Source organism: Aplidium turbinatum, chromosome 16 (assembly GCF_918807975.1).
Source record: "Aplidium turbinatum chromosome 16, kaAplTurb1.1, whole genome shotgun sequence".
Lineage (NCBI taxonomy): Eukaryota > Metazoa > Chordata > Ascidiacea > Aplousobranchia > Polyclinidae > Aplidium > Aplidium turbinatum.
Genome location: NC_137487.1, coordinates 11688089 through 11704774, shown reverse-complemented (window position 1 = coordinate 11704774; position 16686 = coordinate 11688089). Strand labels below are relative to the sequence as shown.

General features: G+C 37.8%; 1 protein-coding gene across 1 annotated transcript; it reads left to right on the top strand.

Annotated features, from left to right (window-relative positions):
- The first annotated feature begins 612 nt into the window (after window positions 1–612).
- LOC145785094 (tyrosine-protein kinase-like) lies at window positions 613–15304 on the top strand. The gene is made up of 10 exons (XM_082596792.1): window positions 613–1107; window positions 3291–3659; window positions 5696–5822; window positions 8929–9050; window positions 10333–10496; window positions 11160–11328; window positions 12326–12487; window positions 13323–13501; window positions 13958–14117; window positions 14619–15304. The coding sequence occupies exons 1-10, from the start codon at window positions 987–989 to the stop codon at window positions 14852–14854; spliced, it is 1809 nt and encodes a 602-aa protein (XP_082452918.1). The 5' UTR covers window positions 613–986; the 3' UTR covers window positions 14855–15304.
- Window positions 15305–16686: the final 1382 nt, after the last annotated feature.

The window sequence follows — 16686 nt, the reverse complement described above, 5'->3', positions numbered from 1 at the left end:
TATCTGCACATACAGTAACAATAAGGTCCGTTTTCAATGACACTAACGTAACCGCTAAATCTACAAGAAACAATGTAACACAATAAGTTCAAAATCACAGTTTACAGGTTCTTTTCTTAGATGGGCCCACAAAGTCTTATTGTAGAAGCCTAATTTGCAATTGCTCATATTGGATTTAAAGGCTGATTTTAGGGTATTTCTTTTAAATATCAGGTAGTTTTAAGAGTTTTAAGTTCTTATAAGCCTCTATTTTATTTTGATAAAATAGCTTAAATATTGTAACGTTAAGGAAAAGAACTTTAATTATTTGAAAATCCTTGGACGATAACAATGCTATATGTTGCATTGCTTCAGGAGCTTCTTGTGTGAGTTCATGAGAGTTCAACACGAGTTTTTGTAAAGCCCGATAAGCTAATAGCAGCCAAGATATAGAAATATTTTTACTTTTTGAAATTAACTGTATTTGTTTAGTGTTTCTTGTCCCACCACTGTGGTCCCACACTTGTAAGTCACAGCTCAATTCTGACTGATAATGATTTCTATGAAATTAGCGTTACTAGGTAACCGTTTTGTAGGCTACATCATTAATTCATTATGCAAGTGCAGCAGCCTGTGTAAAAATAAGTTGTGTGGCAAAACATGGAGTTTGCTTGTCTGTTTGTATTGTCTAGCTCTGTATGCTCAATACTGAATTGTAGATAGTAGCCTTTACTTTTTATGTTAGTGTTATCGAATTGCATAGCACATCACTGCAATTTGAAAAAAACTGAAACCAAATTGTCTGCCAAAACTTGATGTGTAGCCTATAGTCAAATTTCCCTTCTTTTTAGTTTTTAATTGTTTGTCCTTGGTCTGTGGTTACCCAATGTAGTGATAAACCAGTACTGGCCATAACTAAACCACATGCTTGAATGCTATGTTTGAGTCCAAAGCGGAGTGCTATTACGCTGGGGATCTGATTGCTCGCTGAAAAATATACTGTACAAATGGGAGGTTTTAATTCAACGTACCAATATGTCAAACATGCTTTCCAGCCAGACCACCACAAAATCAATGCCAGACGTTTCAGAAATCAAGGATTTAGACCAAAGACTGATGGAGAAGAACGTAAGCAGTTAGGCTGCTGTAGGCTACAGAAAATAAGATAGGCAGGCCGCTGAACTTACTGAAGGTTACTTAACCAAAGCTACCAAGTTTCATGAAATTATGAAGTAGGCTACTTTAATGGTAATTGTCTACCGGTACGTCATAATGCTGCAATACCGGTATCTCAAAATTTTAAAAGAAACCTTTTGTAGCACTAAAACTGCCCTTCCAAAGCAACATATTCTAGCTTTCAGCTGCTGCACTGTAGGCTACGATACGATTTTGCAATTTTTACGTTACAGTTCACAAATATTCTCATTTTTAACTTTTTATAACCTGATGATGATAATCAGGGCTTTGGAGCAGGCGTAAATGTTAAGTTACTCCAGCTCCGGAGCTCTCTTTTATAATAAATTAGCTCCTGCTCCGGAGCTTATTGATACCACTGCTCCGGCTCCAACTCCACGCTTCGAAAAGAACTTTCATTAAAATAATGACTACATATCAATTTAATTTCTAAAGCTTAAAATTGCCTGGCACAACTTCATGAAATTTACTTTCATCAACATGCCATGCGCAACTGCATTTCAAAATATGTTCATTAATTCGACGTCTGATTACGCAAACAACTTCTTAATTTTGTGAAGGGTTGTTGTTAGATTATGTAAATTCAGCCAATAGCAGTAGCATCCTATGAAATACATCGGAGCCGGAGCTATTTTTCAAACAACTAGCTCCAGCTCCATTTGAATTTCATGTAGTGCTCCGGCTCCAGCTCCGTTAAAAATGCACGGCTCCGGGGCTCCGGCTCCAAAGCCCTGAAATAATGAAGAAGTTTGTGTTATTTGAAAGTAGAAAGTAGGCTAAGCCAGTGGCGTAGCCAGAAAAAATTTTTGGGGGGGGCCAAATATTTCATGAATTGAAGAGAACGACAAAATGTTTGATTTAAGACATTGCCACCTGATGTGCAGTGGCGCATCCTGGTGGGTTAAGCAAGGGAAGCAATAAAGCTGGTGGGGGTTAGAGCGGGCCGAAGGCACGCGTATTCTAGGGGGGTCCGGGGGCATGCTCCCCCGGAAAATTTTTGCAAAATTACACTTAAATAATGGATTATAACGCTTTCTGGAAACACTTTCAGGGTAATATTTGTATGAAACTTATTAGCAGATAAACAGCTATTAACTTAGTAAAGGTAGCTCTTATCTACACACAAACGGGCAAAAACTGCGGCTAAAATTAGAGAACACAAAAAACTCAGCTACACAAAAACCCTACAGAGTAAGCGATTCTGAAATTGCTTCCACAGATTAGTTAAAAGAAGCGTAAATCGCGTAAACTTTGCGCGATTTACGATTTGCAAAATTTATGGTGTCTTTCTGTGTGTCTAAAACAAGTCCTGGGGGGTGTTAATAGCCAGATGTCTTGGAAAACAATATAAATTTATACAAATTATATTATATTTTCAACAAAGGGTTCAACTTCGGAATCCAAACTTTGAAAATTTGGGGGGGGCCATGGCCCCGTTCGCCCCCCCCTGGCTACGCCTATGGGCTAAGCCTTTGGTTTTGTATAACTACTGAAGGATTAAACTTCAATTGAAATAAGATTTGTAAAAAAAATTATCAATTAGGCTATTATTGAAACGTTGGTGTTGGTAGCCTATAGTATTTAACTGTAGGCCTACTTTACCTTTAAGGCTGGCCACGTTTACCGGCAAAGTTGTGTTCTGAAACATGATTAATGTGCACCCTTGAATTAGAGGTCGGCCTGCCGTCTAATTGTCCTGCTAGCTGCTAATGATGCAGCCTCTCGTGGAGGAAAAAATGTATGAATAATTTTGAGTCAAAAACTTTAAGGGAGTCCAAACAAAACGAGATTATTTAGCATAAAAAGTCGTTTAAAATAAAACAAAAGCAAACCCCCTATCGAAATATGTTTTTAACTTGCACTATGCAAACGAAAAATATTTCGAAATAGGCTATATTTTTATAACTCAAAATTCATTGCCTGAATTTCTTACCGTTTCTGGTTGAATTTCTTCGTTGAATTACGAAAAACATCATTTGTGCAGGAGCTTTACCAAAATAAAAATCGATTTTAATAGGGTTAGTCGATATTCAATTTTTCACCGCGGCAAATAGCCTACTTGTTATTTAAACATAGTCTTAGATTTGTTTTATGTTAAAGTGATACTTTATGTGCAGCAACCAGCGTAAGCTGTTCGGAATCAGATATAGGCCTAGTCAAGCCACATCAGCGAAGAAGTGCAATTAGTTGTTACACACTAGCCCGTGGCTCCGAGGAAAAAGAACAGCAAAAAACGCACTCCACTCATCTCACACAACGTGAGGTTGTGCCTGAAGAATCTCGTCCACAATCTAGTCAGGCAGCTGAAAGCGTTGATGAAAATCTCGAGTACAAGGACAGTGTAGGAAAGCTGTATGAAAATCAGTTGAAACCGGGAAGTGAGCGAGGACAGCCTTCATCTTCAGAGCATGAACATAGCGCGGATGAAGTTGTAGGACTTTACAGTTATATCGCACGCACAGAACAAGAGCTTAGCTTTAACGAAGGTAGGTAAACTTGTATGGTTTTTTGCTACATAACGTTTTTAGCATTTTATCACAGATTTTAATGCAGTTGTAGTTGATGCACCAGAGCAGTGCACTACATATTGTCGATTTGGGTGTCGTTGATTTAACTGATTGCATCTAGTGTCGTCATTAGGGCTGTTCGAGACAAAAGTATTTCGTTTCGAAGCGAAATTACTTATAATTTCGTTTTGAGATAATTTCTGAGTGAAGAATTTCATTTCGAATCCCAAGCCATTTCGTTTCGTTCTGAGTTTGAAACGAAATATACAAGAATTTGGAAATTTAAAAAGTAGGCTACCTCATACTTCGTTCAAAGTGAATTCGCATTATGTTTTTTAAAGGCTTGATAATTACATCGCAAGTCACTAAGTAAGAAAAACTAAGCTTACGAGGAGCTCCTTTTTGTCTTCATTATATTCGCCACCGCCTTGGGTTCCATTAGTGTTGCCAAACAAGGAATGTTATCCCCAATTTCACAAAATTTGAAAAAATTTTAAGGTTACTGGGAAGAAAAATTTTTAATTAAAGAAATTGGTTTGATAAAAAAGTTCACCAACGTGTTCAAGAACACTTTTGGAACTGCATCACAAAGCGAAAGAAGATCTGTCGGACGATAGCAAAGTTTAGGAAAAGGAAACGAACGAAACAATTGCTGCAGGCTTGGGGATTTTTAGAAGTTAAAAATACATGTTCAGAAAGACTGCCAACAGGCGATTTTGAAGTCAAATTGCAACGCTTTTGGAAACTTGAGTGTATACCAACATAGTTTCCGTTACAATGGTCGAACTGATTTTCCATAGCTGGCTAAATTGACACAGATTTTGTTGGCGATGCTAGCCACTTCCACCACAAGTGAGCGTTTGTGGTCTGCCGCTGGTAACATTGTGGTACCAAGTCGAGCATCCTTGAACACATCAAGAGTTTGTAACATGCCCTTTCTGAGAGCTACGATCAGGAACTCCATTGGACACGTGCCTTCTACGCACAATTTTATAACCTCCGTTGACTGTGCCCAGCCCATTCTTTTTCTTGTTTGTAGGCTACTGCATCGTTTTTGTATGAGTAAAAGTTTTGTTTAATTTATGAAACTTCTAAAAACCTGACACCGCTCGGCTACATCGCCTACACCGGCACCCATAATAGGCTACAAGAACTAAAAGAAACATCTTACAGTACTTTGTTTCTTAGAAAAATTGGACAATAATCACTCCTAAAACATATCATCTGCTAATCTACTTGCACATAGCCTAGCCATTATGTTGCTTTGTTTTTGTTATTTCACTGTATTATGTTCTTTAATTTTTGTGGTTTGCTCAGGCCTATATATTTGCATGGCAGCTGACTTTGGTGACCTTTTGGTTTTTCGCTGCCATCCTTGCTGTACGAATCATTTTTGTTTATTGTGTTGTGTATATTATTTTTATTCGCCAGCAGAAAAAATAAACTGAACTGAACACTCAGACATCATTAACAGAGTCGTTTCGAACATTACCAAATTTGGTTGATTACGTTTTTGCAATCCAGTGTTTTGTTCTGCTTGATGGAGAAAGGATGACGTGGGCTGTCGACCTCTTTTCGTGTTGCCACACTTTTGTTTGCAAAAATGGATGTTTAAAATTTCCTGTTGACTTCTGAAGTAGGCTAGGCCTAATGGCCTGCTATTAGCTGTAAGATATTTCAATTCGAAATTAAGAAATATTTCGTTTCGACCTAAAATTATCTATCTTGATTTTGTTTTATTTCAGAGCAAAAATCTTTAAGAAAGATTTCGTTTTGACACGAAAAAGTTCGTTTCGAACAGACCTAGTCGTCATTGACACTAAACTCAAACTGATTATCTTCTTTAGGCTACTGGCCAAGGACAAAATAAAGTTAGATCACCTTGACAAGACCTTGCCAATTTTGCAATATTTTGTTAGAAACAGATTAAGTTTGGCCGCTTTTGTTAAAAGGTGCTCAGTTCGTGCTTTTGTTAAAAGGTGCTCAGTTCTGAGCAGTTCGGTTTACATTTTCAGGAGACCGGTTGGAGATTTTGGATGGACAGGGAGATTGGTGGAAAGCAAAGTTACTTGAACCTCCCTATTCTGTTGGTTACATTCCGCACACATTTGTTGCAAAACCAGACAGTCTTGAATCAAAACCGTGTGTATAGACGTCATCAAAATTTTATAAGCGATGTAGACTAAAGCAGTGGTTCCCAACACGTTTTTCAGGCGACCCATTAAAAAAAAAATTCAGTTTTGTAAAATCTTGCGACCCAAGCAAATTGTCGTAATATTTTAAAAGCCATACAAGATTGCATTGCAAACAAACATTAACTTGTTCCGAAAATAATAGCCTAGGTTTATCAAATCACTAATGAGATAGCTGTGCTCGCTTGCTGTCGGTGAGTTTTTGAAATCGAGGCGTTATTTTGCTTAGGCATAGCCGCATGTCGGCTTCAACTTCCAGCCGGTTTCGCTGTTTAGTTTTCAATGCACACATACCGCTAAATCCAGCCTCACAAAGCCAAGTTGTTGCAAATGGAATCAGTTTTTGAATCCCTAATTTTGAAACTGTGGGATTCACTTTGTAGCCTACATGGAAGCCCAAAAGTGGATGTTTGCAGAATCTTTGGGGTATTTGTTTTTGAAGGACGCTAAAAAAATACGATTTGCTGTTATGTCCATAAACTGTTCTGCAACATGGATGGGAAGTTGAGGCAGATATTTTCCAACAAATGAATCAATTATCCAATCATTTTGGCTATTAGGTGTTGGAGATTCTCCATAGTAGGCTAACGCACAAAACTTTTTGGCAAACTGTTCGAGGTGTCCAATTATGGTTTTCTTAATATCAACTTCCTTGCCACAAATATATTGCGATAGCTGAGGAAACATATCGTAATCTCGGGTGACATAACTTTTCCAGAGTAGGTATGAGTTTTTTGTAGTAAGCAGAAGCTTTTGCGGCGTGATCAATCACCGTAAAACCATTGCCTTGCATAGATAAATTTAGAAAATTCAAAGAGTCAAATATATCGGCAAGGTATCGCGGCTAATCCCACACAGTTCAGTTGCCTCAGGAAGATAGCAATCTCCTCCCGCAAATCACGAACTCGCTTCAGGACACGACCTCGTGACAACCACCGCACTTTCGTGTGCAGCAGCAATGCTGGATAATCAGAATCCATGTCAGTGCACAAAAACGAAAACAAACGCCGATTTAGTTGCCTCGCTATGATGAAGTTTACACACTTCACAACAGCATTCAACACTTCATGCAGCTCTTGAGACAGCTTTTTTGCAGCAAGGGCCTCTCTGTGGAGAACGCAATGAGTCCATACAGCACTCGGGGCTTTGTCTTTGATGCGTTTTACCACACCAGACTATGTGTGGCCCAATGTGTGGCCCAATGTGTGGAAAACCTTGTCATGGTTTGTCCTACCCACTGTAGTGTTCGAGTGTTCGTGACATATAGTGCACGTTGCAATGTATTTGGCAAGTTAAGTTACGTTTGAAACTTAAATTTTTTTTAGGTTTACATTTTATATAGGGTTTACATTTAATAATAATAACAACAATAATAAAAACGAAAACTGTTAAAAGTTCTTGCACTACCAACATGCTACAAAGCATTCCGATGTCTCGACATGAAAAGCTTCATGACTTGTGTTTATATGTTTCAGTTTTGTGATCGATCTCTTCATGTTATAATTTTTTTTTAAAGGGCGGGGAAACCAAATTAACTTTGCGAGTTTTTTGTTTCAGCGTGATGTCATTGTGTACAACATGCGTTTTAGCAATAAAAAAAATCCAAATTTTGTTGCCCTCGTCTCGCTAAGGCCGCTTTTGTTTGATACCCGTTTGCGAGGTCTCGTTGCGCATCAAGCTGTGATGCTGTTCGCTGTGACGTCACAAGGTACATATAGTTGTGGCCAAAAGTTTAAGACCAGACTTGATTTATGACGATTTTTGCATTACTTCAAAATACTGCATTAGATATAAGATGATGCATAAAGATGATGCAACTGAAACAATATCTGATGCATTATTTTGAAGTAATGCAAAAATGGTCATAAATCAAGTCTGGTCTTAAAATTTTGGCCACAACTATATGTACCTTGTGACGTCACAGCGAACAGCGTCACAGCTTGATGCGCGCGAGACCTCGCAAACGGGTATCAAACAAAAGCGGCCTTAGCGAGACGAGGGCAACAAAATTTGGATTTTTTTATTGCTAAAACGCATGTTGTACACAATGACATCACGCTGAAACAAAAAACTCGCAAAAAGTTAATTTGGGTTTCCCCGCCCTTTAATTGTTATTTTATTTGTCTAAGATACAATATGCCTGAAAACAAGCAACCTCCAAAAAAATAATCAGGCGACCCAACTCCCATGCGTTGGGAACCACTGGACTAAAGCAGTATATAGCCTAATAAAACTAAACATACTTTTACAAAAAAGAACACCATAGCGACGAGGCAAAAGTTTGGTAAATTTTACATCCAAAGCAACAATGTTTTCCACTTACTAATATCTTCGTCGTGTGAGCCTCTGGGTCGAGGTCTATTCTTTTACCACCTCAGATTCACGATTTTAGTAAGCTATATAACCTACGTGATAAAGATCTCTAATATCCATATACTGTAGGTTATTTGATTTGTGCTGGAAACCTTTCATAAACTGCTCTTGTCAGTATTGCTCCACACTGCTAGCTTAACTTGGGACAACGACACTTTTTATGTTTCCCAGATGACAAGTATGAATCATAAAACATTACTTTACATAACATTGTGCATGTAACGAACACTCAATTTACCTCCCCCGATAAGCCTACTGCACTCTGGGACACTTAACCCAGGCCATAACTATACGCCACTGCGTATATAATACAGACCGTTGTAGCCCAGCGTAGGCTACTTCGATAAAGGCTAGTTCCTGTATAAATAACCACTAGGCCAGAAAAATTTTGTTTTGAGGTTAAACGATAGGCAAAGCCTGTTTGACAGCTGGTCTTACGGAATAGAGACCTGTGAAGTTAATGCAATGCTGCCAACTTTCACACTCATTTGCTAGTCGTAAGGCGCTAAATTGTAACTTTGGAGTCACAAACTAATTAAAAGTAGGCCATTAGCAGGTAGACTACTCTTGTAGAATATGCTACCCACCGATATACTTTTAAAAATAGGTTTCGGAGTGAAAAAGCGAGAAGCCCTGCTCGGGTCTACTTAACTTTATGTCTGGTAATTGTACCTACAATTTAGGTGGTACTTTCCACGCTGCAGTAGAGTGGAAGCTGAGCGCTATTTGATGTGTTCCCGAAACAGACATGCTTCTTTCTTAGTTAGAGGTTCTCAAAATGAAGAAGGGAAACGTGCATTGTCAGGTAAATGACAACTTACTGACATCCGGGACGTAGTAACAGGAGGGAGGCGATCACTCTCCAAAATATTACCTTTTTCCCAAAATATGTTTTAATACTTTTATAACATTTAATACCATTTTAAGTCATGATAAGTAAAGTTACTCTCCCCACAGTTGCTATCCCCCCCCCATAAAAATTGTGTTTCTACTGTAGCTACGTCACTGACTGACAGCGTGATGTTGGTCTCTAATTTAGTTATGATTTTTCGTATATAGTGGTTGGTTGGTTTTTGAATCTTTATCCTCGGCCTGACAAAGCCTTGATAGGTTATTTCTGGCAGTTTCGCATACTTGTAGAGATATTTCACGCAGGGCCAGTTACCGAGATTGACAGAGTGAAGTTTCTGATGAAGTATTGTTGCTGGGGAATTATTCTATCCATTAGGTGCTGCTGAATGGAGAGCAGTCCTTAGAATGCGTTGCTCAAGTGCACACCCCAAGTCGAACCAGCGCCGCTTGATCTTGAAGCTTCTTCGTTCTAAAAGTCACGCGCTAACCAACTGAGCTATTGGGGCGGATATAAGTTAACTTGCTCCATAAAGCTGTTTTTAATAGTCAGATTGATTCGTATACCTTCAAAATTATCTGACGGTTCACCAATCACCATGCCTTAGCTGTAATCAGTGCTCTGTCCACACTGTTGTATCTTGTTCGTTCTACATTGTTTCACTCGGTAAAGGTGTCGGCTGACTTGCTGAACGACATCTTGCTGTCATATCGCTGCTTAAAATTCATCTAACAGATGTCGTTCGTTATTTAGTTTTTCTTTATCAATAAGTAATGTATATTTACGCTGCTGAGTAGAAATTGAACTCGATTGATCATTAAATTATCGCAGGTTTAGTGTGGTCTTGTGTGTAGACTACAAATATTCTTATAAAGTAATCTTAGCATATTAACAAGCTTTATCAGCTGAAACCACCCTTGCTTTCGCATGTTTTACAATTTTGGGGCTTCAATTCTAAAGACCCTTTACGAATAAGTTTTCTTTGAATCCATTCGTTCAAAAATCTTAAACACTTACAAGATTGCAAAAAAAAGTCCATTGCTCACTTACGTGTCGCTGCCCGCCAAATTCTTTACTAAATCGAGGCCTTAAAAGTAAGTAGCCAAGTAGGCCATAGCTTCCTGAATACTGTAAGAAATCCGTTTCGCTTCGTTGTAGTTACGTTGCGCAATAATAATATGCAAAACACAATTCCATAATTGAATAACTTCTGCTTTTTTTACCATCCTGCAAATAGTTCGTGATTACGAAAAAGTGAGGCATTACTTGATTCATGGGAACGAAACCGAAGGGGTCTTCCTTAGTGCAAAAGCAAAGTTTCCCAACATTGTCGAGCTGATCGAGTATCATCAAACACACAGATGCAGACATCTATCTAAACTTGGCTCTCCTTGCATTAAGGTAAGTTTCGCCGATTGCTTTTAATTTTAACGAGAACTATTGTAGTGCTTTGCTAGAGTAGTCTAATTTATCTGTATTCACACTTGTTTGTATCTACTTGCTCGAAAAGAATGTGTTGCAATTTACTCAAAAGATTATTAAACAGAGATTAGTCAAATACTTTAAGTTTGACACTAGGAAATTTCTTTGTACTGCTCAATTTTTTTTATATTTTGATTCAATGAATAAGTGATTCTTCTAGTTGTGGTGTGTTGTGAATGTGTTGCAATTTACTCAAAAGATTATTAAACAGAGATTAGTCAAATACTTAGTTTGATACTAGGAGATTTCTTTGTACTGCTCAATTTTGTATTAGCTATTTAACCAATTTTTACAACGCCGGCTCGAGAGATCGAGACAAGAGATCAATTTTCCAAATGTTGAATCACTAGGTAGGCTATAGGTATGGCAGTCGTGCAATGTTTTATTATATTTCCTTGCAAACGCTTTACCTACATTGGCTACCCTATTTAAGCAACTCGGTTTAGCCCTTCTTCATTATTCTTCTGGCAATGTTTTTATATTAATGCGAAGACCATATCAATCTTTAATAAGAAGGGGTGTCCATTTTTAATAAGAGGTTCTTGTCTGATAAATCGCATCCTTAAGTTCAATTCTTTTCAGCTGGAAGTCCCTCAGACTGTTGGCCTGTCATACGAACTTACTGACAAATGGGAAATCAGTCGAAATAAACTGGAGTTAAAACAGAAACTAGGGCATGGAAACTTTGGTGAAGTTTATGAAGGATTGTGGAACGGAGTTACAAAAGTTGCCATAAAAACATTAAAACCAGGTTGTTTGTCTCAACAACACAATGTTCCAACTTTGCTATACCGTGCTTACCTGCTATCGTTTCTTTTATATGAGCCAAACGATAACTTAACTTTTCCAACCCAGCAAATCAGTTCTTTTTTATTTCAATGCCAGCAAACGTTGATCCAATGTAAAAAAACGACTGATTCGCTAGCTTGGTTGTGTCTTATTTAGCTAGTTTTAATTTTTTTCACACTTTAGTTGTGCTTCTCCGTTTATTGAGGGTCACTGTGAGGGTGTTGAATAAGCCTAAATGAAATTAAAGTTGACTGAAAAATAAAGACCCTTTACCATAATAATGAACATACCATAATAACGCAGTTGCCTTTTCTTAATGTAATTTGTTTTTCGTTTGTCTGTTTGTTTTCCACTCTATTGCTTTTAATCGTTGCGTGTTTCTCGATGCTTTTAGTTAGTTGTTTAGTTAGTTAGCTACGGTAGTTACTGTCAAGAAGTGAAATTTATTGTAGTTTATAAATATTTGCAGATTCCTGATGAGGGCTTAAGTTAAGCCGAAAACGTTTGAATGTTGAACTATTTGTAAATATGTAATTTACTGTTGTAATGCTCAACCCTGTGTTATTGTTGTGTCTTGCCTCTCTTTGGTATAAAAAAGCAAACTCTCTCCCGAAACTATTTTTTTATAGACCGACATTAGTTTTGGTTTAAAACTCTTCAATGATTGCAAATGAGAATTGGATCCGTAATGACTCATTACTCTCCCCCTTTGCTACTTTACTTCGATTCAACATCGTCATAGGATCCGACGTAATGGATGATAATTCCAGACAAAAAACCCGTAATTTTTTCACTGATTTAACGTCATCTGCAGACGTTGAATCAATGTAATAATGGATTTTGCTGTCTGAGAAGAAAACTTACTACACGCGGTGCAAAAATGCCAAAGATCCGCTACATAGATTGCCAATGCTGGCATGTGCAAGAAATCGAAAAAAGACATGTAGAAAATTTTGCAGGAGGATTGCAATCGGAAGATTTCCTGAAAGAAGCAGAAACCATGAAAAAACTTATCCATCCCCGAGTTGTCCAGCTATACGGTGTGTGCACATCAGAGGATCCTTATTACATTGTGACGGAACTTATGAGCAGCGGTGACTTGCTGACGTATCTGTTGAAAGGTAATTCACTGACAAATGTCATTACTCTACCATCTCATGACTCTACTGATTATGACTTTCTTCCAAACCTAGTTATTTTTCATACAAGTCTGAGACCGATTTTTTTATGCCATGATTGAGTTCGAGTTAGCAGGCCATAGCCCTAAAAAAGGCCATAAGCATTTCTCTATACAACAACTCACTGTTTATTATAATGAGAGAAATCAAGGGCTATAGTCGAAGAGGGCGCCACTCCGCAATTGACGGCACGCCTTTAAGTGCCTTGCCAAAGACACAGCCACATGCTCTTGAGCGGTATCGAACCAGCGCCCTTTCGAACGTGATACCAGGAATCTCACCAGTTGGCTATGCAGCCTTGTATAGGTCTAATTCCCCTTATTTTGTTTTATTTGTAGGAAAAAAACCCTTCTTGAGCTTGTAGATTTGATGTTTATGTAGAGACGATTGTATTAAGGTTTTGTACACATACAAAACTTAACATTTGGTTTTATTGGCGAAAATAAATTGATGGAATTTCTAAAATGCGCTGTTTGTGCGAGTAATTTGTTAATTAATGTCACTTTTATAGGGTTAGTGAACAGAATCTAGGTTTGATTACATTCTTACCAGATATCTCTGATTCTTAATCTTAATAAACAGATAGGCTACTAAAACTGACGAAAATCAAGAGATTTATCAAGCACGGTAGATGTTTAGTTATTCTTTTTATGTATGCAGCAAACTAACTTGTTAAGGTACTATAGAAAACACTTACAATATTTTTGAATTTTTCATCTGGAGTCTTGCAGTGTTGTAGATTTATATTCCATTTATTTTTTTCTTATTTTTTGTCCAGGAAAAGGACGTTTGCTCCCTGTTCCAAAGTTAATTGACATAGGATCGCAGATTGCTAGTGGCATGGCGTTCTTAGAATCTAAAAAGTTTGTTCATCGAGACTTAGCAGCGAGAAATATTTTAGTGGGAGAAGAAAATATTTGCAAAGTAGCTGATTTCGGATTAGCAAGAATAACACAGGTAAATTGAATAGTGTCGCCTAGTTTTCTTAAATTACAGTTGAAATGTTGTTCAGGCATAGGTTAAAAATTACCTCTAACAACATTAAAATGATGTCAAAATGAGACCTTTCTCAAGATCTAAGGTTTTTAGGAGAGTAGTAACTTGAAGAGTTGATTTGTGGTACAAAACTTGAATATGGTGAGAAAAGTATTTTTTCTTTGGTCGAAGCCGTAGTACTTTTTGTCTGAGTCTCTTCATTAACTTGTCGTCATAATAAAATTGAGGTTCACTTTACTCTAACGACAAGCTCCTGAAAAGAGTCAGACTAAAAATATTGCAGCTTCAAGCAATGAAAAACCTCGCCAGAATAGCAGTTATATGCTGTGTATATTGGCTTTAATCCGTTCTGCTTGACTTTTTGATTGGCATTGAGGACTCTCTTTGCAGTAGTAATAGTATTTATTGCATGCTTAGGATGACATGTACATCACGACAAAAAAGAACGTCAAGCTTCCGATTAAGTGGACGGCTCCGGAAGCCCTCAAGTTTAAAGAGTTTACTACAAAATCCGATGTCTGGTCGTTTGGGATTGTTCTGGTTGAAATCATTGAAAAAGGCATGACACCATATCCGGGTAAGACACATTCAATCTGAATGAGTGGCTGAAATCCTCGTTGAAATCGTGGTACATGTTCAAAGCACACGATTAACACCATAAATAAGACGTAACTGTATCCATCATCAATACGTTAACAAATTTTCGGACGAATAGTCGGAACGGTAATATAACCTACCAACAAACCATCAAAACCGCACAGCGTTACAAGTCTGTATGTCTTGCAAAAAAGACCATAGATATTTCTGTAGCCAGAAGTCAAGCTCACAGCAATGATCGATGAAAACGGTACGGTTACTTATCCATTTTGAATAACAAAAATATTCTCTATATTTTTTATATATTCTCTATTCTCTATATATAATTTATATATTTTTTATGGAATGAAATAATTATTGTATTTCTTTGAGAAAGACAGTGGCATATATAAAATCAACATTGCTGCAACCGCAGTAGCCTATCTACCGACATTACGAAATATAAATCTTTATAAGTTGCAACATCCTTTTGAAATTTCAGCTATGAACAACACCGAGGTTTACGCGCAAGTCAACGAAGGATACAGGATGCCTTTGTCCTTGATGCCTAATTGTCCGCTCAAGTTGTACAACATCATGCTCAGTTGCTGGGAAGCAGATCCCTTGGACAGACCAACGTTTGAAGCTCTTGTGGGTGTGCTGGAGAATTTCTTTACTGAGGCTGACGAATCAACCACAAACTTAAATCCGGAAGCAGATTTCGAGCCTGACATTTGACCTTTGAACTTGACATTTGACCTTATTTTGAGTAATCATGCTGTGTTTGCAAGGTATCATGGATGCTTACAGGCTCTTATTTCTAAGAATATATGAAAGAGGCCCAGCTATGCTCAGTGTGTAGTATAAAAAAGTTAACCCTACAACTCAAAGCAAGGTCTTAACCATCTTTGTGACATGTTATGCTTAGCGCTTTCATCAGAAGGATTTGTGATATGCTGTGCCATCATACATGAAATAAATAAAATATTTTTATTGAAAATATTCATTACGAATTTAGTTTCTCATAATTTTTTGCGTTGCACATAGCCTACATCTTGTGAATTAACACAGTTTCCTGGCTCTCCTATTACTTTATAGCACTAGGATAACCAAAATACTATCAGATGAGTGCCGCTGTGGTGCCGAAAACATTGATTAAACTTAGGCTACCAAAGTATTTGTGTTTACAATGGTGGATGTTCTCCATTGACAATTTTTACTTTGAAGGTTTCCCATACATTCAAACATAAATGTCAGTTAGGCCTACTGGTAAGAGAACTTGTGCAGAAAGACTTTCGTAATATTTACGATCGCGAAAATTCGCTTTTCTTAAAATTTGTTATCGACTTACATTTGTGTTTTTGTGGCGCCTTATTTATTGCAGATATGCGTTGTTCCTAGCTCTTTACAGAGAAAATATCAGTTTCAGCGCAGTTACAGCCTATAGTGTAGAGAACAGCCGAAAAGACTAGATTAAAGGCAGTCAGTCCTGCTTCATGCTCAAGCCTTATATCGTAGTCTCTCTCTCTCTCTCACTCGTTTGACTTGTAATAGCTTAGATTGGCAATGCCTCCTCGTGCAGCCATGATACGGTAGTTGGGTCCAGTTGTCGAATACCAATGATTCCACTTGGGGGCCGTAAGATGGAACATTGGTGGAGTATGTGTTGCATTGTTTGTTCTACCGCTCCGCAGACACATATCGGCGTATTATGCAACCCCCACCTAAACAGATTAGCTTCAGTGCAGCCAACGTCACATCTGATCTTGCTCAATGTGACCCATGCCTTTCTTGAGAGGTCTGCTCCAGGAGGGATGGAGAGAGCTGGTATAACTGAAAACTGGGGAGGGAATACCGTAGTATCCAGTTTCAAAGTACCGAAACACAAAAATAAATGTAAAGACGCTCCAAGTGACTGGTTTTGTTCAGCTGCATGGTGAGAGCCCTGGAACGGCAATCGAGAGGGTGCCGGTTCGACACCGCTCAAGAGCATGCAGCTGTGTCTTTAGCAGGACACTTAAAGGCATGCCTGAAGGTGGACACGAAGATTGGCTTCCCTGCCTTCTCGTCCACTTAATCTAAATTTTCAACCACCAGGTGTAAGCCTGGATACGACAAAGAAAAAACTGGTTTTGTAATGATCGTGCGAAGCATGGAAGATAAGACACAAATTTACCTCCATTATTAGTAAATACAAAATTTTCCTCATTCTTCTTTAAATGTTCTATTTTCTGTTTCATGTTTTCGTTTTCATGTTTTTCCTTTTTTCAATTATTTGACAACAACATTTTTTTTTTGGCAAAACTTCAATAAGTTTGAACTGTGCAACGACTTTAGTAATGCAGTTAGGCCTATATCATTTTTTTGAAGAATTACAAATGCTTTTACATGACGTAATTGATAATACTGGTGTGTTATCATTACGTCAGTAGCAAAGAAAGAAACAATTTAAATTGTGTCTTGTAATTTAAAAAACCCGCCATTAAAATTTTATTTACAACCAAGAAATTAAATACTTTTTAATAGTTTAAAAAGCCGCATGCGACTCGCGGCTACACACCTAATCCAGC